The sequence below is a fragment of the Scardinius erythrophthalmus genome (assembly GCF_964197995.2).
Source record: "Scardinius erythrophthalmus genome assembly, chromosome: 2".
Classification (NCBI taxonomy): Eukaryota; Metazoa; Chordata; class Actinopteri; order Cypriniformes; family Leuciscidae; genus Scardinius; species Scardinius erythrophthalmus.
Genome location: NC_138222.1, coordinates 29,549,700 through 29,576,270, shown reverse-complemented (window position 1 = coordinate 29,576,270; position 26,571 = coordinate 29,549,700). Strand labels below are relative to the sequence as shown.

The 26,571-nt window shown below is 38.6% G+C and overlaps 1 protein-coding gene across 9 annotated transcripts in view; it reads right to left on the bottom strand.

The window, feature by feature from the left end:
• The window catches only part of mtss1lb (MTSS I-BAR domain containing 2b), a 72,196-nt gene extending 49,220 nt beyond the window's left edge, over positions 1–22,976 (bottom strand). For 4 of the 9 annotated variants that reach the window (XM_081359069.1, XM_081359070.1, XM_081359071.1 and 1 more), the window contains exon 1: positions 22,494–22,712. In XM_081359069.1, coding sequence (XP_081215195.1) covers positions 22,494–22,577 — 84 coding nt within the window. In that variant the 5' untranslated portion in view covers positions 22,578–22,712. Of the gene's footprint in view, positions 1–22,493 lie in introns of all 9 variants that reach the window. The other 5 variants (XM_081359074.1, XM_081359075.1, XM_081359072.1 and 2 more) reach the window with 4 other exon arrangements.
• Between the last annotated feature and the right edge of the window lie 3,595 nt (positions 22,977–26,571).

Here is a 26,571-nt window from a genome sequence, read left to right as displayed (position 1 = left end):
TTTCCAGAATTCTTTGACAAATAGAGAGAACAGCCTTTATTTGAAATAAAACACCTTTTGTAACTTTATAAATGTCTTTTTTCGTCACTTTTGATTAATTTAATACGTCCTTGAATAAAGTATTAATTTCATTCGAAACAAAAATTTCATTGTGGCATCCATAATCCTAATAGCAAAAAATCAGTATGTGTAAAAATAAAGGTGAATATATTTAATGAAGTCTGTGTATGAACTGCAGCAGGACGTTAGATATAGATAAAACACTGTAGTCATGCGGGCCTTTACATATATAATGTGTGTGTATCTATATGGATATGAAAATTTGCAAGGAGTGTTTTGTCCTGGGGCAGGAACAGGAGTGTCGCCTGATGATAAGGGGACGAGCCATGTACATCTCTGCCTAGTTGCCACGGAAACGCAGCAGACGAAGTATTCTGTGTGAAGTCTGCTTTACAACAGGCCACAGGCTAAATGCAATATCACAGTAACCGAGCAGAAACTAACAAGCATGTCGACTAGTACACACAATCTTGTGACTGTCATCCTGAGCTATAATGGCGTTTACTATGAAACACAGTATACTATGAAACAGTATACTATGAAACTCAATTTCGATTTGATTATGTCAATTTCGATTCTAACTGTTTTTTCTTATATTAAATTTCTTTCTTGAACTGTCTTCTTGAAACTAATTTTAATATAGCAAGACAGCAAGATAAATTTTGCAACATCACAATAACAAAACATGGTACATGGCATGTTTTTTGGGCACGATATAACTACTTAAAATGATATAATTACTTAAAAAAGCGGTAACGTAAAAAATATGCTACCATTTAAATTAACTGTATTCAGATTAAAGGTGCAGTCTGTAAGAATGGCAGCTAGTGGTTGAAATAGGTACTGCAGTCCAAATTCAAAATATCGGAGATCGTGAAGTAGGGCTGGGCGATATGGCCAAAAAATCATATCTCGGTATTTTTGGGTTAAATGGCGATATACGATATATAAAAGGTGGTTAAAATCACATTACATTCTAACAAAAATAATGCTTTTGTTTTTAAATTGACTAAAGGCTAAACTAAAAATGAAAATAAAAACAAAAGAACTTAAACTATTAGCCTGCGTTTGATTACACCGTTATAATGGTCACTTTCATAAAAATATACTTGTAGGTTTAAAATTCCCCATATGGCATATTTATTGTTTCCAACAACAAATATTTTAGCAATATGTATATTTTAGTCAGAATTATTGCGCTACTATTCTATTGTGCTCCATCTGTTCGGCGTCGCTCATTCACGGAAGCTTGAATATTAGCAGAGATTCAATTGCAGAAGCCCGTCCTCTCCTGACAGTGAAATGGACATATTTGTTTGACTTTCTAACATTTACAGATAGAGAATATACCTGTGAAATGTAAGTTACGCACTGAGGAAAGCAACACATCTCAAACGCATTAAACAGCGCAAGTATTTATCTGTCAGTCAGCAACAGTATCTGTCAGTAAGCATCTGACAGGGCAAGCTGCTTTAAACTTGTTAACTATAACTATCTTACCAGTTATTTTGAAGCCCTTAATATAAGCTTGTGTCATGTTTAGGACAAATTGTACTATGTACTTTCACTGCGGCAGCTCACACTGCGTCTTCCGCGTTTTTCAGATGTGCTTGTATCAAACTACTGTATCGATATAAACGGTATTGCCTCATTCCATATCGTTTCAAAAAAATATATCGATATATCGTACAAACTCGATATACCGCCCAGCCCTATCGTGAAGCATCAGTTGCTTATATCGTTGTTTCCCCCGCCTCGACGCTCACACGGGTTGCCAGTTTGAAGACACGCAACAGGAACAAGCGCAATTGACAATGAAAGCCGAGGAGACTTACACACACTGTAAGTTGATGAGTTGATTTATATGATTTATTTATATTTATGATTTTTTGAGATTTTTAGATGGATACCAGGGTATTTTAGGTTGGGCAGAATCTGCCATCTCTGACCCAGTTTGTTTGCTGGCTGCAATACTCTGTGTTTTCTGCCATCTGGCATCCCGGGGTGTCGAAATACTACTGGGTGAACTGGCAGTGGGCGAGATCACACAACAAAGACCAAAACAAAAACAGACATTCCAACACGGAACGCACATTTCAAAGTAATTTCCTAAATATCTGCAAACATATTGTGGTATTTTATGCTTTAGTAGAGTGAACAAGTTACATACAGCACCTTTAAAAGTGTTATGCAACATTACTGAATCAACCTAAATATGGTAAGTTCAGCCCGTTCTCATCCTAGGGCGTCATATACTGACGCTTTTGACATTTCGTCGACATCGAACGCACATGGCACCCTTTAGCGTCAGTATGAGACGCAGATAGATATGGGCCAGAAGCGGCCTAGCGGTCTAACCCTAACCCTACACCAGACCTAAACCTACCCATAACCGAACAAAGCTCTGTGCGTGTCATATTGACGCTAACGGTGCGTTTCCACTACAGCGGCAAAAGTCCGCTCAGTGCCGCTGGCAACGCTATAACGCCTCCGCTCTGGGGTGTGTCTGCTGCGAGTGTGTTTAATCTAAGTTTTTTTCAACACACGGACAGTATAATCATCAGCGATGCACGCGATTACATTTAGAAATAGGCAAGCTTTGTTTCCAGATGCACCAAGCAAAGATATCCTTTCAATTTTATAAACTTTTATAAACCCAGCCAATATAATCACAATGAACACATCCAAAATAAAATCTTTAACATATATAACAACTGCAAAGCGTCTAATTTGTAAACAAAATGATTTACGCACTAAATCCAGCATAAACTCCAGCACAATTTGCATATTTTTAAACTCTCAAAACAGACGTCACATCACGAACCTCACAGCAATTGGCTGCCGACCGCGTTTTTCGCTTGATATTTGCATAAAGTCAAAAACTGCCCAACCTTTTTGACGCTCTCGGTCGCTCTCAACGCTTTCTCCGGTCCGCTGGCAATCCCAAAATGCACTGCGCGAGCGTGAAGCTCAACTTCCATAGGAATGAATTGAAAACGCTCGCTCCGCTCCGCTCGCAACGCGCCAGTGGAAACGCACCGTTAAGGGTGCCATGTGCGTTCGATGTCGACGAAATGTCAAAAGCGTCAGTATATGACGCCCAAGGATGAGAATTAGGGCTGAACGATATGGACAAAATTTCATATCTCGATTTTCATGCCTGATATCTTGATATCGATACAATACGATATGACTACGTAAGAACTAAAAAAACAATACATTTAGAGTTTGTAAAATACACACTGATGTCTATGGAAGAGGTACTAATAATCCTTTCCATTATAATTCGACACGTTTTATTCATATCAGATACGCATTGTGTAACTTCAGTGTTTACTCTATTCTATTCCCAGTTCACCAGCCACTTACTTTTAAGTATTTCGGGAGAAGTGGATGAATTCACGTGTTGTAAACATAGAGGTTGTAAATCCAACAGATCCGATTCTCTGAACTGCGTCTGCGGCACAAACTAACACGGCGGCGCCCATCGCGCATACAGCTCAACTAACGCGATCGTTATAAAGGTGTTTAAACAACAATATACTTCCACTTGCATGTATTTGACAATCGGAATATCAGATATTTCATGCCATAGCTAACACATTTGTGAATATTCTGAATAAAAAAGGAAAATGACATAAAAGCAGATCATCATTCATTCAGCGCTGTTGCTGCTGCTGTGTGTCACGTGACAAGCAATGACGCGTCACCATGGAAACGCCGCCCCCCTCCACGTCCCTGGTAGTGTGTGCGCGCTGGCTTTAGCCAAAGAGTATAGAAGGGCTTCTATACTCTTTGCTTTAGCGGTGCATTCAAGGGCACTCGTAAAACTGATGTTTGTTATGACTGCCAGAGTTGTATGCAGGGCGAGCGCGGAGAGGGGAAATCTATATCGTCTATATCGTTGCTTTTTTCGATAGTAATATCTTGAAAGTTCATATCTCGATATAGATACGATAACGATATATCGTTCAGCCCTAATGAGAATGCGTTGGTAAGTTACACCAACAAAACTAAATTTAGTGGAAAGACAAGGTATAAATAGTTCTTTAAAGTAACAATTGCAGGTTACTTTTTACAGTGAGTGTGATTTCGGAGTATCATGTAAACAGGAGTGTAGAATATAAGCATGTGAAATTTAGTATGTTTTTTTTTATCTTGGTGTGTTTTTATTTTCATGGAGGACATCAACTCTCAAATTATTAGCAACATTTATGAAGTACCTTGTTACTTCAATGTTAAGTATGTTTTTTTAATTTATTAAACCCAAGAATCTTCTACTATTATCAATCAGCATGACTCATCAGCAAGTTAGTTTGTGATCTCACTATCATTGTTGCATCTCCACTTCCAGCTCTTTTGAAAGTATCTCCATAAGCCGCCCCTGGCCACAGCTGTCTTTGTTAGCATCTTAAGACCGCTGAGTTCAGTTGGGCTTTGAGCAGGGCAGATTCAGACCGCTGTGTGTCAAGGGGTGAAATTAGCCGCACTTCAGAGCATAGCTGGAGGTCAAGATTGTGCTCAGCAACTGGAAGAAGACCCCTCCCCTTCCTCATACACCCACACATTACCCAAATAACCCCTGTGCCATGTCTCACCTTGCCCCACAGTCAAAAAAAGAGAGAACAATTTTAAGATAAAGAGAAAAGAGACTGACACATGAGGACTGGAGCAAAATAGCCTAGAGCGCTGTTCAGAAGGGATTTGTTTCATACATGACATCTGGCTTACTATTCTTAATTCAGGACATCTGTCATTTCATCCACTGAATCGGGCAGAATCGGGATCTCTACTGTTAACTATCGCTCTTTATTAATTTAATTTATGTTTTAAAGTGCCCCATTCTGCTTTTTCAAACATTACCTTTCATGTAGTGTGTTATAGGCACTTTGTGAATGTAAAAGGTGTGCAAAGTTTCAAAGATTAAAGTCCACAATAAATGGAGTTCTTGTCTCTCAAAAGAAAGTAGCGAATCTGAACGGCCTGAAACGAGCCATCAGTAATTCCAGTCTTCCTTCCTATAAGAACCTACGTCTACTTTGACCCGCTTTTAAAAGTGGCTTTCGCATCGGGGAGTTCTAGGAACTTAGTTCTAGTAACTAGCCACCAGGGTGGTTCCCCGAGAACTAATGGTTCCCTTAGGAACATTTTCCTGGTTGCATTCTCATGGTCAGTTGGAACTCTGAAATGACAAGCCGCGCTCGTTGTTGTGCCTTTTATTTTGACGGCGCTGAGAATGCCAGCCAGAGCCTGAGCAGTGAGCACATAGTGCTCGCATTCTCCGTGTTCATTAGTTTACGATCGGCCTAACAGTCCTGTCTAATACGTTATTAGATAGAACTGTTATACATAGAAAGTAGACAGTATATGAAAAGGAATTAGCGTATGCCGTGTGGTTGATGTCCAGTGTTGCTGACTGAGCTGAAATACATAATCATGTTTTGCTTGGTCCCCTCAAAGTTGTGTTGGATTTTCTCCTTAGTGTAAAGGTTAAGAGGCCCATCTATCACTGTTTTCCATGTTCGTAGAGTAAGTTTGTGGAGTAGATATATAGGCTATAAGCTGTGTGTGTACACAGCTTTTTTTTAAATGATGGGTACTGGTGTTTAGCGTGCTTTCGGCCAATCAGCGTACACTAACATCACTGGTAGTTTCCTATAGTGCTGGTTTAGACCCTACTCTGAGGTAGGAGCTAAATTAGTTCCTCCAAAAGGAGTTCCTAGAACTAAAATCATTCCTAGTTCCTGCGGCGGGTACTTCCACCAATAGTTCTAGGAACTATGAAAAGGTTCCTCCAGTGTAAAAGCCCCTAAACACTGTAGTTGTAGCTGAGGCCTGAAAGAGTTTGGCTCATGTTGTCAAAATGTCAAGAAGACGCTGTTTTCTGTGCTGGGAAAGCAAATGTCCTTTTCATGCACTACCAAGTATGAGGACTTGATATGGTAAAACTAACGTGTGATACTGTTCATATCACTGTGTATACTAGTGCAGAGTAAGCCTCTGAATTCAGATATGGCCATTTTGGTTCCGACATGCACTGTAAGCGGTAGACATTTTTTAGCTTTAGTTACGGTAGGCTATGTGATGAAGGTGAAAATAAATGAAAAGTAGAATTAATATTAGTAGAATTAATAAATAATATTCAAAAATAGCAGATATTTCTATTCAGACAAGATAATATTTTTCTGAGGACCTCTGAATTAGCCCCAAAAGTACTGGTTGTATGCACTGACCCCTGATTTCCACCAACTGCGGAACGGCTGCGGATCTGCTCCGGAACGGCGGCGGAGTCAATAGGTTTCCATTAAAGTCAATGTGTGTATTTTCACTGACTGCGGAACGGCTGCGTTCCGACTTCGGCGATCCGCAGCCCTCCGGAGCAGATACGCAGAGCTTCTATTTTTGCCGGATGCCGGAGAGCTCCGCAGCAATTCAGCACTTATATCGCGCGGTCCCATGCGTATTAATGAATCCGTTGCGAAAAAAAAATTGCAAATCAAGCAAATTTGAGTCTTCAAGCAGGGTGGATGATTTTGTTGTCCTCTCTCTTCTTACAAAAGAGGAAAAAAAGAGGAAATATTGGGTCCATCCAATCCTGAGATAGCGTAGAGAGGAAGGAGAGTTCCACCTCCTTATCAAGGAGCTGTGGGATTATCCCGAGCGATTCAAAGTTTACTTCAGAATGTCAGTGGCTCAGTTTGATGCTTTGCTAGCGATACTGGAGCCACATATTATAAAGAAGACCACCAATTTCTGTGAACCAAATGATCCTGAACAGTTCTGGATTTTAGCAATCGCTTGTACGGTGGCTCTGAATTGTCAAAACAACTCTCAAAATGCTTGCTACGAATGCGAAAAATGCAGGAAAATTGAATCCGATCAGAATTTTTTTATGACGGACGAACGTTTCGGAGGCAGTGTGTAAACGTGATTGACACAACGTGAGGTCGTATTTATTTTTTGAATTTCGGACTCAGTGTGCAAGGACCTTTAGATTTGTGTTTGTTTTAGAAGGGGATTAAAATAAAATGTCAAATCTATCAAATGTGTCAAGCAAGAGAAAGAAAGAAAGAAAGAAAGAAAGAAAGAAAGAAAGAAAGAAAGAAAGAAAGAAAGAAAGAAAGAAAGAAAGAAAGAAAGAAAGAAAGAAAGAAAGAACAGTACAGTGCAGTGCAGTGCAGAGGACAGTGGATGAGCGCAGAAGGGCCCAGTCACTGGTGACACTACAAAAGCGACTGGTACGCTGACAAAGATTGTGAGCGTCTCTCCTTTGATCCAGCATCTCGTCCTGCTTGTTTGATGTCTGCTAATTTGCTCTGAAATCTGAACACGTTACTCCAGAGGGGACCCCTGCACTGTTTGAAGTGCTCTAATCTGCAGCACGGGACAGAGGTTCATCATCTTCGGGGGCTTGTGGGAGAGTGATAAGGCACAAGACCCACCCCCCTCATCCATCTCCAGACATTAGCATATTCATAGGCTAATCCAATAGCAGGGCAGCACTGTGTCCAATTATGCAAATACTGTTAGCTGGCTCATTTTTACTAAAGTCATTTCACATCTTTCTATCCCTGTCTTTATTCAGTCTCTTTCTGGACTTGCCAAGTGATCCACAAACAATTGGGTAAGTACCTCTCCCCACCATTTTAGATAAAACATGCTCAGATGAGCCCTGTAAAGGAAGCAGGCTATTTTCTGTTTTACCAAACCAAGTGGAAAAAAAAACGGCACTAAAGGTGAATTTTAATAAGGCCAAAAAACAGCCAGAATTCTGGCAGATGATAAAAGCTAAAGCCATTTCATGCACTCCATAAGCAACAGCACAATATAGTGAAACTACTAAATCTGCCAACATTACCACAGCAGGCAGCTGCTGGATTTGGGTCAATGACAATTAAGAGAAAAAGATACTTCAACATAAAAAATCATCAACATGATTAAAAATCTCTGAGAATCATATGGTGTATCAACCGCAGACGCACACATGAACACATGTATTGATCAGCCACTGCATTGTTTACTCTAATTGGCCTTAAATACTTTCTGTCAGCCATTATCCCAGGTTCTGTTGTAGAGGTGTACAGGGCAAACAAACCATGTGCCTTGATAATGTGAGGAGGATTCAATTCAATTGATTATGATGATGGCGCTTGTAAAGGTCAGCGCAACTTGTTCAGAGAAATACTCCTTGCTCAATTTGAGCTCCATCATTGTCAATGATCCTTAAGCAAATGATTCCTAAACTTCAGAAGTACAGTATGTCTGCTATGTAATTCCTATAAAAGTGACATATGCAACTAAAAGAGGCAGTCTAGCTCCATAGATGTCTATGAAATCACCAGAGAAGACTGATTTTGCTGCTATTGATCTGGTTTAACAAAGGAAGCCCTCTCTGGCATTATTCTTGCTAATGGAATCCCACGAGGAGCCACTGCCTCAGATCTAAAAGACACATTCTGTCAAAGTTCAAATGACTCATTTTCATTTATGATCCTAAAATAAATAGCTCATGCTGCCTTCATTTCTCTTTTCTTCCCCACTGCTTTCGTTAGTGATTGCGGAAGACAAAGGCAGAGCTGCATTAGACTAATTCTATTTCTACAACTGAATCAATTCAAATGCTCAAACAAAGGCCCGAGCCATTAAACAATAATGGTTTTTTTATTTCATAATTCATACACTTATCTAGAGTATCACTTTTGCAACTGAATTCTATTGTCAGCCTTTTCTTACTATGTCCAAGCTGAAGTATTAGTATAGTTGTTCTGTATAGCCACTTTTCCACGGTCTGGCCAAACCGTTGTCTTTGCTTAAAGGGTAACTAAACCCCTGGTCAGAGCCTGACTCCACCCACTGGCAATATTTGAAAAATGCTAGAAAAGTGGGCAGACTTTAGCGGAGATAGAGGGGACGAACCGTGGGGTGGAGGGCGTGCACCTGAGACCTGCTGTCAGACTCTCTAAAATGGAGAGTTTGCTCACAGGGTCGCAAGACGACGTAAAGTACATGCATCTGATGAGTTTTATCGAGTTGATGTCAATAGCGCGTGCTCTCTATAGGCATATTCATATTTTGCCGCTCTGTGAAAAAATCCAGCAAATTGCGCCGGCGCGTTTGTCGACCCCAGAGGATTAACTTTAGCCTAACCATAAATTGTGATTATGTATATGATCACTCACATCAAGACGCCGCTGCGGTGGTGGAGTCCATGCAGGAGGAGCAACGTTTAGCACTGTGTCGCTTTTCAGCGAGAGCTGTGTGGAGAAGCCCATTTCCACCTCTATTGCGTTTCAAGAGCAATTCCGCGTAAAATGCAGGTTTCACACTCACGGTCTTCCAGGCCAAGTGCATGCAACCACTGGAAGCCTAATTTCCAAGTCTGCTGGAAAGCTATGCAGTCCAGTAGTGCTGTTGCAACCAGCAACACTACACCTACGTACCCTCCTGACCACTGTACTAAATACAGATAAATCTACGCTAGCTCATCCAAGGGCATGGTAGCTCGTACCAAGGGAGGGCGTGGTGAGCTGGAACCTGCTTACGTCACTTAGTACCGCAAACATCCAATAGGAAAATTCAACTGCAGTAGCCACCGTTCAACCTGAAGAGGGCAGCACTCAGACGTTTTTACACCATATATTGTAGAATTAAAACACTTTATACTCAAATGTCAAAATGGTTGGTTTAGGGTTTAGTTACCCTTTAACAGTTCCATTTCATACCGATCCAGGCCAGCGGTACGGATATGGTTCCCTTTCCACTGTAGGGCTGACAACCGCTGCTCTTTGGAATGTATTACAAAAGCTTCATTCCTTGCATTGGTAAAGCAAGATTATATAACGGAGAGTTCCGGTCCTTGATTCTGATTGGTTGAGCCGCGTTCGAAGCCGTTGTAAATTACTCAACAAACATACACCTGAGACCGCATTACATTAGTATTACTGTGCAACTGGCGTTTGTGATTCTTTGTTGCTGCATGTGTTGCTTGGCAACCTAACTACATTGCTTGGCAGAGGAATAAATGTGTTATAACGTTATAGTTTTTGTTGCTGGTGTTTACTGTATGAATGAAATAGGTCCTGACTCTCTGTGGTCATTAAAAATCCCAAATTTGCCCCTTGGCCTCTGTCCATAATGGCCTCCTAATCATCCCAATATACAGTATACTGAATGGCTTCATCGCTGTCCTTTCTCCACCAGTAAGCTGGTGTGTGGTGGGCGTTCTGGCGCAATATGGCTGCCGTCGCATCATCCAGGTGGATGCTGTATATTGGTGGTGGTTGAGGAGATTCCCCCTTCCATGTAAAGAGCTTTGAGTACCCAGAAAAGCGCTATATAAATGTAACGAATTATCAATTATATCAATTAATTAATTACAAAGTGAAAAAAAAAAAAAAAAACGCTTAAAAAACATATGAGCTCAATTGAGGTGGATACATTTTTTATGTATATGATGTAGGCCTATGATGTAGGATAAAAGAGCCATGGTGGCTTCCCAATTGCAGAAACTTACATTTTGATTAAAAATATATTGTGCCAATTTCCCAGGAAGTGACGATTTTGTTCTCTTGAACACATGGGATGAAGACAATGCTTTATTTGCAAATGTTTTATGCGATATTTCAATTTTGCCCATAAGTTAAATTTGCAACTTTAGATGGAAACATAGCTAATGACATCTTACAACAGTGAGAAACTAAAGACTCTTGTTGAGGGCTTCAAAGTCAAAAAAGTAGAGACATATAACTATACCCTGTTAACTGTCAGTGTCCTGGTAGAGGGACACTAGGCATGCTTTTTTTATTGCCTTTTTCCCAAACACATATTTTTTAGTAATAATCATAAATTAGGTATCATTTGAAAGCTTAAACACTCAAAGTTCATATTGTGATATGGACATTGTGTTACCGTGGAAAGGGTACTTAAAATCTGTTTTGTGGGCTCAATTTTTGTGAAATCAACTGGAACACAACTTAGTTAGACACACTGTAAAAAATTTTAAGCCAGTACAACAAAAAAAATCTTAGTACTAATTTCCTTCAGCTTTTTTTTGTTTACTCAACTTTTGTAAATAACAGTTAGACTGACTGAAATTAAGTTGTAAGTCTTACAATTTTTTTTTTATTGGGTTAACTTAAGATTGTTAGTTTTTTGGAGAGGTGCAACTATTTTTTAACAAACCTTTTTAAGTTGAGCCAATTCAAAAAGATTTGTCTCAATGTCTGAAGTTGAGTGAACAAAAAAATCCTAAAGGAAATTGGTACCAAGTAATAATATGTTAAGACTGGAAACTACAATAACTTTGCCCAAGTCAAAAACTGAAAACAGTGAGTCAATGTTAAAACAAAACATTTATTCAGAAGCATGTTGAAGGCAAATAAAAATGTCATTTCAATTAGCTGTCATCATGACAAGAATTTTCTTTTTTTATTCAAAGGAATATATTACCCCAAAATCATAATTATTTACTTTATTCTGTCTCAAACTCATAGGACTTATTTTCTTCTGTGCAAGACACAAAGACATGCAGCTGTAATTTGTATTTTCTCAAGTAATACAGTTTTGGGAGAAACAATAAACTAACAATTCTTTTTAAATCTTGATATCCGATTGTATTCAGAAGACATGGATTAAATCATATGTGTTACATTTATATAAAACATGGTTTACATTTATATCTTTATGTTCTAGAGAAGAAATGAAGCCATAAAAAGACTATGCACTAAATAAGAGTACAAACTGGGACAAATAAATGCTCAATCTTACAATTATCCATATGGATTGCAGCTACTTGAACAAATTGTTTTTGAAGGACCGGACTCTTGCTGAGCACTTTAAGTCAAGACCAATAAACAATTTTTAATTTAGTCAAAAGTGTATTTTATGTATTTTAATTGTTTAGGACAGTTCAAATTGAGGGCATAAATCAAGCCAAAGATGAGAGTAACAGCTGTGGCAAAGTTCTTGCACATTATCTAGCTCAATCTGCTCTTATAGTACTACAGAGAGGCACCTTATAATTGGGTTGGAGTGGAACAGTTGCAACATCATCTTCAATGATAGTTAAGATCCTCATCTTCTCCCCTTGTGAATGTCTTCTGGCTCTGTGTCCTGCAGTAGAAAATAAATTGACATAACTTTTTTTTATTTTGAATTACGTTACACCACAGAGTGACCCTAAACATGTGCTCATGTACCTTCACTTGAAAAGTAAAGGTGGTCATGTTTTTAAGCTTGTTCAAATTCAGCCATAGAACTAAAACTGATACACAGAATACATCTCCCAATTTCCTGCACCTGTGCTGTTAGATGCCATATCAGTATTAAAGGGATAGTTTACCCAAAAATGAAAATTAGCCCATGATTTACTCACCCTCAAGTCTGCCACTATATCACTGCCCTTATAAAGCTTGGAAGAGCCAGGAATCGTTTTAATATAACTCCAAATGTATTTGTCTGAAAGAAGAATGCCATATACACCTAATGACTTCAGGGTGAGTAAATCATGGGCTAATTTTCATTTTTGGGTGAACTATTCCTTTAAAGCTGCAGTCGGCAAGTCTGGCAGATTGAGTGGACTTAGCCAAAATTTTGAATGTTTACAACTCTCATGCCCCTCCCCACTACCAACGAGCACCCGCCCATCGTCAGTGCGTGTGTACCTGATTTTCTGTGAACGCGTCCATCTCTTCAGCATCGATCAACACCATTACATACATGGACTCGGAGGTAGGCTGGCCTGGCTAATCTATCCATAGATAGCAATAACCGAGGAATTGGAAGCTTGTTAGTAGATTTTCTCTCCGCCATCACGCTTCGTACAATCTTCAGGCGAACTTCAGGCATGTCGTGTGCATGTGATATTGTAATGTGCGCGTCTGCGCGAGGGAGGGGGGATCTGTGGCATGTGCACGAACTGTGATTGACAGTCAGATCTCACACCCCCCTGCGCTGATTGGACCCGATGAGACGGGAGCGGTGGATTTTTGCAAAACAAATAACATGCTTCAGGTGGAGTTAGAAGTTTGGGTTTTTTTCTAAAACCACCTTATTTATGTTGTTCTGTCGGATTATAGTGTCAATTTCACTGAATTTGATCAAAAAAATGTTGCCGACGGCAGCTTTAATATAGTTACACGTGGCACAACATCATGGGGATCTGGTGAACAGGTGAAATTATATCAAGTGTGAGTGTATATGCTGGTGACGCACATCTTCTTACCAGGCAAGTCTTCAGGATGTTTCCTGACTTTTCCCTCATAAACAAAGGTAGAGCTCTGAGAGTTGTAGCCTTTCTTTGACCAAGCACATTGCAGTTTCTGTGTCTGAAAGACAGAAAACAAATATGGAACAAGCATGTTATATCCAAAGGGAAGCATGGGAATTACCTTGAAAAGGAGATGGCAAAATTCAGCCTTTAACCAGAGAGATATGACCACATGCAAAATAATTACCTGATAATTAAGTTGGTCTAGGAGGATCTTCATCTCATCGGATACGCTCCACCACTTGTTTTGTAAAATTAGATGTGTATTCATCTAACTAAGAGAAAAAGGTGCTCTTCTGATTAGTTTGTGTAAACCTGTAATACTCAGCACAGACCCTGAAAAAAAAAAAAAAAACATTGTTAAAACAGTAAATTAAGTGTAGGCCTACACGTTAGTTCAGTTCTACTAACTAAAAATGATAAACTCACCTGATCTTTCAAAAACAAAGGCCACTGTTTTAGCACATCAGAGGTTCTTGTTGCTGTACTGATGTTCTTTAGTCTAAAAGGGACAAATACAACATAACAAAGATTCATATAAAAAAAAACAGTTACAGTAGATTAATTTACATATAGTAAAAATACTACAGAAATGGAATAATCAAATGTGAAAAAAAATTAATTCATTTTTTCCTTAAAAATACAAAAGTTATTAAAGAGCAGTGAGCGATTTTGTCTTTCGTTGATTAACAGGAAGGACACTGACAGCGGCAGATAACATATTTTCACTTTAAACATTATTTAATATACAAAGCAAACATGCGTATTTTTAACATAACATTTGTTTTGCATATATAGGCCTATATTTTTTCCCCTCTAAATTGTATTATATTGAATTATATTGCACTACTGTAGAATGCCTGAGCCTCAACCTAAGCATGTACAAATTGTCACTGACATTTGAATATAGGCCTATATAACAAATAAACTTGAAATTGAATTTAAATCGAATAGACTACTGTCACTTTAAGAGCTATTGCACAGATTTAATACTGAAACATCTGGATTTTACAACATTTGTTCACTTAAGACATAGCCGACTGTATTTACATGAATACTACACACACAGTGGGTTTTTTAAAATAATTATGTGTATTTCACTATTAATTAGCAATAAGCCGTGAAAGATAACTGAATTCGCACTCACATTCTGTCTGAGATAAACAGCTCTCTTCTGTCTCAATCAGCGCAAGCACCAGATTTGAGTCTTTTTTAACGACTTACTGCGCTTAACATTTTAAACTTCGTGCACGTTCTTGTCTTTTCTCATTCAAGCATGTTTCCTCGCTTTAACGTTAGTCTAGGTGTCAATGGTTAAGTAAGTTACCCATGTGCTACGCGGATAATCTCTAACAATAGACACTTATCGTCTCCACAGAAAATATCTTTTAACATGATACTATATTTTACCAACATATGTCTGCAATAAATGTAGCTTATTTTCATTCATAAAGCAAAATAAAACTTACCTCAGAGATGAATCCAGCCCTTCGATAGCGTAGTTGAAGGAGGAAACCCCGTGTAACGTACATAGAGACAGACTGCGCACGCGCGATGGTGGGAAGTTAAACGTTCCAGCGCAGAAATCAAAACATTAAGTTTTCTCAACTTATTTTTTTGTGTTCATTGAACAAATAGTAATAAACATGCAGTTAAATAGTTTTTATAAGTTAACTCAACATTGCGCTCAAACATTTGCCCACTCAACTTATAATCTTAAGGTGAGTAAACAATTTGCAAGTTGGATTTTTTACAGTGCATGTGGCTTTAATTGTCTAGCATTTTTATAGTTAAAATTATTTTGTGCTTTTTTTTTTAAGTGCTTTAACATCTGCAATAATCTGCTGAGTGGCTTCTATAGAAGAGACCAACCTTAGGTCTGTATTTCAAAGCATTCACAAATTACACAAATTACAGTTAACAGGTTAATTAAATCAGAGATTCATACTGGGAAGGCTCATATGACTGTAACAAGTGATCCATGAGGACTGGTCCCTGATCAGTAGTTCATTAAAAAGTTCTTAAGAGGGCCTCTGAAATCGTTGTTAATGTTTTCATGTAGATGATGAATATTTAACTGTTGTATATTCAAGCATCTATAATACTGTTCCCCACTATCAATGTTAACGTTGTATTTTTAAAATTATCTCGCTGATACAAATTCATCTAACAGATTAATGTTACACTGCAAAGTTTGTATTAATAATGTTCATGGGGTTAAAAATTTACACAAAATGAAATGCTATTAACAGAGTGCCATTTGTTATCATGTTTCTTAAAGACTCTTTGGAACATCTTCAAGCTTGAATTACACTTGCAGACAAGCAGTTGTCAGATTAAATAGTGAGATTATATGTTTCATAAATTATGAGCAAAAAGCTTACTTATTCTAACATACTAATACAAACAAATTATGGATGTTTTATTAGATATAGGGGTCTAACAAGATGAGAAGATTTGCTCCATTTGATTTCTTTTTTCCTCAGCTATAGCTAATGATGGGTCTGTGATAGAACCTCTGAGACTCTTGATATGCTCTTAATAAAACAATCTCTTCTCTCACCTCCTCCACTTCTACAACGAGCAGATAAAGGTATGAATGGGGGAATGGAGGAATGCACGTATTCGGAGAACAGACATCAAGGGGCTAGTGGAAGCCATGAAATGTGATTGGCTGTTCTGCTTCCGCTGGGCTTCTTTGAAGCGGCACTGATTGGCTTTGTGCCTTTGTGGGCAGAGGACAGAAAGTGCCAGTGTGTTCAAAGCACTCAATACAGTACACAAAAGTATTTGGTGCGAACGAACGAACGAATGAATGAATGAACGAATGAACGAACGAAAGATGGAAGAAAATCATCTCTATTTCTGACATTTACCACAGCCGCCTGAAGCCATGCCCTAATGAATAATGGAAATCACTTAACATGAGCGCTGTGCAAGCTCTTCTTTTCTCTCCCCGTCTCTCTTTCTCTAATATAAATGTGTCTTTCCTTGAACTGCTCATTTTCATTTCCCTTTCCTTCCAATTTGAATCCTTTTCTAATACGCAACCACCAGTAATTTCCATTCTTTTCAGTTCCTTGATAATAACAGAACATACCAACATAAGGATGAGAGCAGTTAGGCACAGACAGAGACTGATTTGAGTGTATATAAACATGTATTTCCTATCTCTTTCTAAGACAACCCACCAACCCAACTCAAATATGTTCTTGTTTTCCTGCCTCAAGTTCAATAAGGGTACTGAGTCTGATTGAAAGCTATATGACAGAAACCACTCAGATGTTGTATATCCTGATGTATGTAATTTAAAAGGAAGGGAGGTTACTGTGATTGACTACCAGTCAGAGAAATGGTCCAACTTTAACGACAGGGTTGTCATCAAGCTGAAAGAACAGGTGCCCTTGTGCACAACAATATCTGTCTATAGCTCTAGTTAGAGCTAGTGAGAAACAAGTAAGCCTATGAAATTTACTTACTTTCCGTTAAAACTGATTTTTTAAACACCAAGGACCAATGATGATGATAAAAATAATAGCTAAGCAAAAAAAAAAAAAAAAATATATATATATATATATATATATATATATATATATATATATATATAATCAATATATAATCAATACATATGTAATCAATATATTGAAAACAGCAGTGCTGCTTAGGCTAATATTTTGTGGAAACCATGACACGTGTCACATATATAGAACCTTTGTATGTGTGATTCGAATGCGATCTGGGAAAACCCATCACATGGTGAAATTTTACTTATAACATATTAAAACTGGTTTCAAGCCCTTTCCAAATCTGTTTTTATTTCTGTCATCGTTTGTCGGTAACAAAAGTTATGGTTATCTGAAGTCGGCTGATCGCTGTGATTTCCAGGAACGGAATTTTGAGGTAAACAGGTTTAATTAAAGGTGCAATGTGTAATATTTCTGAGGATCTATTGACAGAAATGCAATATAAGACCCATAACTATGTTTTCAGTGGTGTATAAAGACCTTACTTAATGAACCGTTATGTTTTTATTACCTCAGAATGAGTCATTTATATCTACATAACCGCGAGCACCCCCCTTCTATGAAGGTCGACAGATTGTGACGTCATGTTTCTACCGTAGCCGACAGCGAACAAACAGCGCTACAGAGCGCGTTTCGTCACTAACTTGAATGAGAAGCAGCAGAAGAAGACGCAGCAGAATACTCAGGTTGTCCCTGACTCTGCAAACGTGGAGAAAAACATGCTGTCTGAACGACGCCTCGGACATCGTAACGTTAGCTATTTCCCCTTATTTAGCTGCTTTGATGCTCTTATCCATAGCTCTTATCTTATACTCACTAGCATGGAAACAAGCCATGGTAAAGTCAGTGAATAAAAGACTAACACAATGATGAACAAGTAAAAATAACAATCGCAATAACATGTGGTTTTACTGAATAATTAAGTAAATATAATTTAATATAAAATATAATATAAAGAGAAAGACACAGTCTTTTCAGCTTGCCACTATAAATCGCTATTTCTGCACTAAACTAGAGAATTTTGCCAAGATATATTAAGAGATGATAGACAAAATGTTATAGAATAATAATTTAATGAAAACCCAATTTTGACAAAAAACTGACATTCGACCTATTTTTAGACCTTACTGAAAAAAACGTACCAGCGCACATCCGACGGGTTTTCCCAGATCGCATTACACACACACACACACACACACACACACACACACACACACACACTGTACATACATACATATATATTCATATAGGCCTATATATAATATTATAATATATGATATAATATATATTATATAATAATAGAAATATATATATATATATATTTTTTTTTCCATATATATTATTCATTATTGATATATATATATATATATATATATATATATATATATATATATATACACTAACCAGTCAAAATTTTGTAATAATTGAGATTTTATCAATGCATTACAATTTTTGAAAGAAGTCTCTTATGCTCACCAAGGCTTTTTTCATTATTATCTAACTTACCCCAACCTTTGGAATGTCATGGTTTCCACAAAAAAAAAAAAAATTCAACATTGATACTAATAAGAAATGTTTCTTGATCATTCACATTCAGAGACCTCCAAGAACCATTGCGGATCTCTGGGGATCCCTGAATCCTGTTTCTGTTCAGAGCAATTTCAATATTTCTAATGTCAAAAATGGGTCTATAGAGCAGTCTGGGTATATGTGCCTCTCCTGTCCCTTAATTGCCACTGCATTTAAAACCCTCTGTTAACACCCCTGATCCTTTGCCATTAGGCTGCACCATGTGTGAAAGATAGAGCTTTAAAATGAAATGCAGTTTGATACATATTCAGCTGCAGGATCAGCTGAGCTTAAAAGGCAACCCAGATGGGGCTCAAACCCACAATCCTCAGCTCTAAAATCTGATGCCCTACCAAGAGGCCACTGGGCTCATATAACAGTATTCCCAACATCAAAGATCCCCGCTTTGAACCTGAGTAGTAAAATGTTCATTTGACACATATTTCAGTGCTTACCCATAATCATCACTCTTTGGGAGATTTTACTCATGTCAGCAGACACAAGAGATGAGATGAGTTTGACAGTCCAAACAAAGACGCACTGAGTATTCCTGGGAAATTGCCAAGAACACTCCTCCATCCAAAACAAGTTGATTCATCTTTAACAAGCTTAACAAGGGGACAGTGAAAACACATGCTCATTTAGATGGCGCAAACCTGTTGTCTCAGGGCTTTCCCATTAAAAAATAAACAATGAGTGGACATGAGTTGAGTGGTCGTGAGGATTCTCAGCCTCATTGTTTGAATAAAGCAGTAAAGGCCAGTTCAAACCCAGAATGATAACTATAATGATAACTATATTAGCATATATACCCAAGCATGATAACATTCTGTCTATTATAAGCATACTGCAGTTATGTCATCTGCAGGTTTAAATGCTCAAGCTTGTTAAAGTCTGGTGGATTCTGATGGCCAGTCAGTGTTTTTATCATTCATCAGCAGGAAAAATCACTGATTCCAACAATATTGTTCCTTGTCATTGTTATAGTTGTGGTGTTGACTTCCCTGTTTATTCATAGTTATAGTTACCATTATAGTTATCACCTTTGGTGTGAATGGGTCTTAATACAGACAAATAGTTTTTGTCTGTCATACTCACTCATACTGAACTGCTCTGCAAAAGTGAATAAGACAATGATGTTGGTTAACCTAAATTTGGTTATCAGTAAGCCACATTTACAGCTGTTTCTTCAACTAGGGCACTTCTGGCAGTGTGGACTCTCTAGTTTGTTTTATTTGTCCACTAATAATGTCCAACACATGCATCACGTTTCTTTTTTCTCATTTATTTCTGAAAGTGAATCATTGAAATTCCCACTGCAGTGCCATTTCTGCCACATCTAAAATTATATTAGCATTCTGTTGTAGAAATGACAGTGGTGAAAATGACATTTTAATTTTTTTTTTATAAAAAGGGCTAGCTATTTTCATAGCTAGCACCCTATGTCTCTTAAATACACATTACATTATATTTAAATTGAAATTACATGAAATGTTCCAATTTTTTGCACAATTTGGCTCAACAAAAAAATTCTGCTGTGAAAAGTGAAATGTACCTTTATATTTTTTTATCACACATCACGTCACATTTCATCTCAAGTATTTTCCTTACTGACAATTAATACAAAGTGATAATTCATATTTTTATGATGGGTTTTCATATTTTAAGATTGAAATTTTGCCTCTGGAACAACAGTACGAACAGAGCCAAGTTGGTTTTAATGTGATATTATAAAACTAAAAGAAAAGATGGAAATCAAATCTAAAAGTAAATTTAGTTTCGTTTTATTTACATTTAAATTTAGTTTTACTAAAAATCAACCCCTGGAATTTAAAAGTGCCAGAAGCCAAAGAAACAGCGCTTTATACCATGATTTCAGGTCCATTTCCAGGCAAACATTCAAAGGATTACTAAAGGCATAGTTCAGATTCAGTAGCCAGGCAGAATGCGATCTAGACCAAGTGTGTGAGTCTATATGAACGTCTCTACTCTAGGCTGGTATGCACAACTCTGTGTGAGGCACGCGAATGTAAACAGCAGTGATATACAACAGGTCCAGCTGGCAAACAGACAACTGTGTGCTTGTGTCATCATCACGTCTAATGCTGGAGTCCCTCTCGCTTGCTTAGGGCCCTTTCACCTAAAGAAGGGGGGTAAGAATGTGGGTCTAAATATGACAGCCCACTCCACTCCTCAACCCCTTCCATCTCATTTCTCCATCCCCCTCCCTTCAAATCCGATCATCCTCCCCCATGATCCAGAGCCATACTCATCATAACAACCCTTTTACAACAATGTCCCCCCAAGAGCCAGACACAAAAACACACATGTACAGCTCTGCATCGAAATCAAACTGATGCTGATTTTAAATTAGAAACAACATTCACATTCCTAAAAGAGCCTTGTATGGCATATTATTCCTTTCTGTTCCTATTTGACAGGAAACAGTAATCATTCACATACAGTGACATTTTCCCCACATACTCGTTTCCTGCAGATCTTCTGGGTGAAGAAGAGCACTAGTAGAACAGTGAGCTGAATCTATACTTCATTGATTCAGGTGGGGAATTGGGGCCTCTTATTTATTCCAGTACTGTCAGGACCTCAGAGATGAAACAAAGAAGATCCAGCTGACATTCTGGTGATGAGACACATATGACAAGTGAGCTGGCATAGCCACAGGCTGCCCACAACCCACTAACAAAGACACGCAAAGGCAGAAGCAGAGAGAAGACAGTGGTAGATTTTCCAAATCTTGGCTCTTGAACAGTAACTTCCTTTTTGTTTCATTACTGAATGAAATGTCTGCACTTTGTTTGAGTAATCAACATAAAATTCTTCAACTTTAACAACTCCGCTATACAATACTTCCCTGCTTTTCCCCATCTCAATATAGCAACATGAGAGACTGGCGAGGACAAACAGCATGTCTGCATTGGATCCACGCGGCAACAAGGTCCAATCACAGAGCGAGCTTGAGCGAGACCAGGAACAGCGCAGCATCTGAATCAACCTACATCTTAAAGGTGAAGTCTGGATCTGGATCTTTAGCACTCGTTCACTGTGCCAGACACCGAAATGAGGGGCTCTGAGGCAAACATCATCGACCCACTGTGCCAATGCCACTGTCTGCTTAATAGACAGACATATAGACAGACAGGCATGCTGGCATGATAGCTGACCCATATTTTGCAATCCCTCATTTAACAGCATGGAAGCAAATGGGACCATGAGCATGCTGGCGAAGTAAGAGTTAAATTATGAATGAGAAGAGAATATCTGTGTAAGGAGAGCAGAGATCAGATGCAGTCAGATGGGGTGGGTGTGAAGTTTAAAGCTGTCAGATCTAAAGAAAATCACGTCTTTTTGGCAATGCAGTAAAACACTGTGAAATTAACAAGCAGGTTGAAAGCGTCTCAAGGGAGAAGTCATGTGGTCGCTTATTGGGTCTCATCGACTGTGTTATTGCCAGAACGTCAGAATATAGGCTATTGCATGGAAAAGAGAACCCAAAAATCGGTCAGCATACATTCAGAACGATTGTGTGTGCTTTTCACGCTGTGGTTAAAATATGAACCCCGACAGAAGATCGATACGGGTCTTTCACGCGAGCGCGGTCGCTCTTTTACGCTACTAGACCCAATGATATGACGGAACGCAAGACGCAACATATCTCACGGTGTGTGAATGGCGCGCGGCCACATATGCTTAATCAGCAGCAGTTGAGTCTGTTTCCCATTGTGTGAGTGAAACCCCCTCCATTTCCTCTCTACATCAGCCGAACCGGCATTAGGGAAAAATGTATCGAGCTGAACGATACACAACATGCCCGTATACGTATGTAAACTATGCGTGCGTGCGTGTATGTCTGCATCTATCTAGTGAATGTCATACAGTAGTTCCCCCTGTCATTGTGGTCTAACATAAATAGGCGATTGTTTATTGCATTATGGTTATTTGCTCAAAGTCACTTTCGTGATAACAGGTTTCAGATTTTCACCATCTGCATGCTGGTCACGCTCATGAAGAATTTACGGTTCCATGTGTTTAAAGCGTCGTGTCAAACCTCTCACCTTCATATCATTGACAATCGCCTGGAATAATCCACCAAGAGCCCCGCACTCCTTCTCCACAGACTCCACGTTTATATTATCCATCTTCAGCGAATACAGAGCAAAATAAAAATAAAAAAATCCTGGTGTTGAATTACTTCCACAATATCCCGAAGAGACGCGTCTTGAGAGCTAAAAGCAGGAGAGTGTTTGTGGGTGAGAGCTAGATTTCAGCAGAAGCTGTCGGTTCTGCTGCCCAGAGGATTGAGGCAGATGATGGGGAGAGACGAGAGAGATGTGGGGTTAACTCTCTCTCTCCTCGGCTCCGGATCTACTCTCCGCGGTTGGAGGAGGTTAGGCTCGTGGATGGCCCCGTAATAGTCACGGTCATCTTCGGACAACGAGGCTTAATCGAGCTGAATGGATGTGAGAAGCGGAGAGTGTGTGTGGAGCGGTGCATCGGTGCGCCACCCGCCCGGCTGAGACTGGTGAGTGAGTGAGTGAACTGAGCAGCAGCGGCGCAGCGCGGCAGGGCCAGTAACTCGATCTATGCGAATCGTATTGGGCAGAACTGTTTCTCTTGTCACATGGAGGCCGAAGGGAGGAGAGATGGGACACAACATACAGACCAAAGCGTGTCATTCGTTTTGTAGAGTCTGAATATGAAACTCTGAAAGACAGACATTTCCTAAGGATTAGGCTATATAGACCCCTTTTGCGCCTACGTCACGGCGCTGGCTGGAGGCAAAACAAACGGAAAACTGGAGGCGGCCAATACAAACCAGCACAGATTCGGCTACATAATAAGGAGCTTAAATTATTATTTTTATTATTAAAAGTCATCTTGTTGTGTTCTTGGGTGCAAGAATCAATGAAAAATGATTAGCTGTAGGCTATCTGGAATTTTTATTTCTAGAAAATATTCATATCATTAAAATTGCACCGTAGTGTCACTCTTTACATTGTCGTCTTGGCGCTGGCTAGGCAGAACTGCGGATCGCACCACACAAGTCTTTACATGACCATTCAGCACATAGTTATATTATAGGCATCTAAATATATTTATATGTCCTCAGTTTCTCTTTACCCTCAGTTTCTCTATCGGGTAGGTGTAGAAGTAAGGCCACTCAACCGGGGGTAGCGTTAACGTTAATCCTGTCAGTTCGTCCATTGACTGAGCGTGTACGGTCATCTGGTTCCGTCCGTTAAAATTAACTTTTGCAAATAACAATCGGCATCCTGGACAGTGAGTGACCTTGCACATTAAGACAAAATCGGATTTTCTCCAGTCATTGTTATAAAACAAGCTAACAAAACTTGCAAACTAACGTTAGTGAAGCGGCCAGAGGGATCTTTCTGCCTCCAGCTAAGCTCCGCCCACACAAATACGTCACCGTGTTTACCAACTGAAAAAGGGTCTATAGGCTACTACAGGCCTATATAAATATGCTATTAAAATTCTGGAAGATAATGAATTATTAATAATGTCTAATTAGGCTATATACAATTATTATATATTAAATATTTCACGTTATAAGAATAATAATAAATATTATTATTCATCCTGTTATGTTGCATATTGTGTGTATAATAGATCCAGTTGAGTATGACAAATCAAAGTTTTGGTAATCATTGACTTCCATAATATGGATATCTTCTTTTATATTCCACCGAAGAAAGAATGAAATACAGGTTTGAAACAACATGAGGGTGAGTAAATCATGACAGAACTTCCATTTTTAGTGAATCATTCCTTAAATGAAAACCATCTCAGTTTGGACATAAAGGGTGGGATTCAATCTGCATATTCAGTGACTTCATTAATGCACTTCATGATAAATGATAATGAAGCTGAAGTCAGATTTAATGATTATGTCTTAATGCTGTAATAAAAAAAAACAATCATCTCGTTCTCTTGTCACAGTGGAAGGGGGAGGATGAAGCACTCTCGCAAAGGTTCAAAAGCAAGGTCACGGCGAGTGGCCTTTGCCTCCAAAACCGGGTGTCATATTTACAGAAATACCAGGTTAAGGGCCTCTCCCTCTTTACTCCTTTGGGAATTTTCTCACGTTACACCTCTGATCTGCTCTGCTGTTTGCTAGAAATAAGTCAAGGCACTGTTCATGGCCTGCCAATGCGTATTGGCTATACGGACAGAGAGATATAATCAGTTCTGTATATTGACTGTCTGTTTATTGCCACTTTGCATTATTGTATGTCACTTTAGTCAGAAAAGATCTGCCTGGACAAATGTAAATGTCCCTCACTCTAAAACATTTTCTCTTTTGCACTCTCTCACCCAGTGTCTGCTGATCTTCACTGTCTGTGCCTATAACAAGGTTCCCCTCCATTTCATACATTACTCAGCAAGACAGCTAGACTGCCTGCATCAGCATCAAATTGTCCTGCCAACAACCATGCCAAACCACCTGCTTCAGCCATCCTTCATCCCCAGTTATTAAAATACATATATTACCATATCTTCCACATTTCCTTTCATATTTTTTTCAGAAAGTTTTGAAGTGTTTAGAATTTAGTATCTTCACATTCACATATCTGAGATCTACTGTCCACGAACACGTACTTGGCACCAAATGATGTTCAGGGACTCAGCAGTGCTGCTGTGATTGTTGGAACTTGTTTTATATGCAAGTTAGCGATGACGCAAATCTCCAGAGATCTACAGAGTGTGAATTAGAATTTTACCTGAGAGAAAAGTAGATTACAGTTGGTGAAAATAATGACCTCTATTTTAAAATATTGATAATTGTCCATAGCACTACATTGCATAATATTTTACCTTATGCTGCACCCAGCACATACAGATGCATTCCAATCCCAACTGTTCTTTTTCTTCCACACAGAGTAACACAAAGCTTTAATATAACCAAATTCCAAGTACCTTACATCAGATTCATTTCAAGTGGAACATAAACCCTCCTCCAAATCCCGATTCCTTGGGTCTTTACACTATTAATACTTTAAATGGAGAGAGAATAACAAGGAAGAAAACGAATTCATTTCATCAAACTATTTCTGGGAAAGATTTCAAAATTTCAATGCCAAAGAAAACCACTGTCTCGTTTTTTTTAGGGTCTTTTATGCAGTCTCCCAAATACAGGTCAATCACTTCTTCAGTGTAATGGTATAATTTAATATGTATGCAACATCCCATACTTGCTCAATGATGCATTAACTTCACAGCACCAATGTTATTTTGTACACAAGCCAGTCACAAGGGTTTATTAGGCTCCACCACAAACTTGGGCACGACCACAGGGCATCGTGACAATTCATATTTTGCTCTCTTTTCCACTCACAATGAACTGTTTACATTTGAAATCTTGCTTTATGACAATTCATGGGGGCACTGTTATCAAGGTTTAAGGCAACAAGGAACTAGATACTTTCCCTAAAAATAAACCAGCATGTGTGGATATAAAGCAAGAATCAAATGACTATGGGTGTGACATGGCACATGGCACTCTTTTTGTTGAGTCTGATCTTAGATAAACACTAACTGACAAAAGTGATTGAATGCTTATATAGTACTCCTCTTATGTTCGTTTAGAATGCTTATATTGAGACCCAACAGCAAGACTGCGAGTGGGATCTTGCTTTTATACAATGGTTCAATAAACAAGTAGTTAATACTGAGTAACTTACATTTTAGACACAATATTACCTTTTGCACTGTAAACTGAAATAGTTCCAAAGTAAAAGTAGAAGCTTTGCAATGTTCGTTCCTGAATCAGTGATTTTGAATGAATGATTCAAATACTATATAGTACTACCATACTATATATAACATATTGGTTTAACAGTTCTTATTTAACTGTTGTGCCTCTCAGGCAATATGGAACTTCGGACGCAACTACGGATTTGTTTTCGTACCTGAACGAATCAGTATTTTGAACGAATCAGTTGACTAAATGATTCAAGGATCCACTCATAAAGACAGTCACTTGTCACCACCTTCCGGTGTATCGATGCAACCTGCAGAAAGTCAATGAAAAATCCCCACTACGAAAACACGGACTAACTCAAACTAACATAGGCAAGCAGAGTGTTAAAAACAGTGAGAAACTCTAAAGCTGTA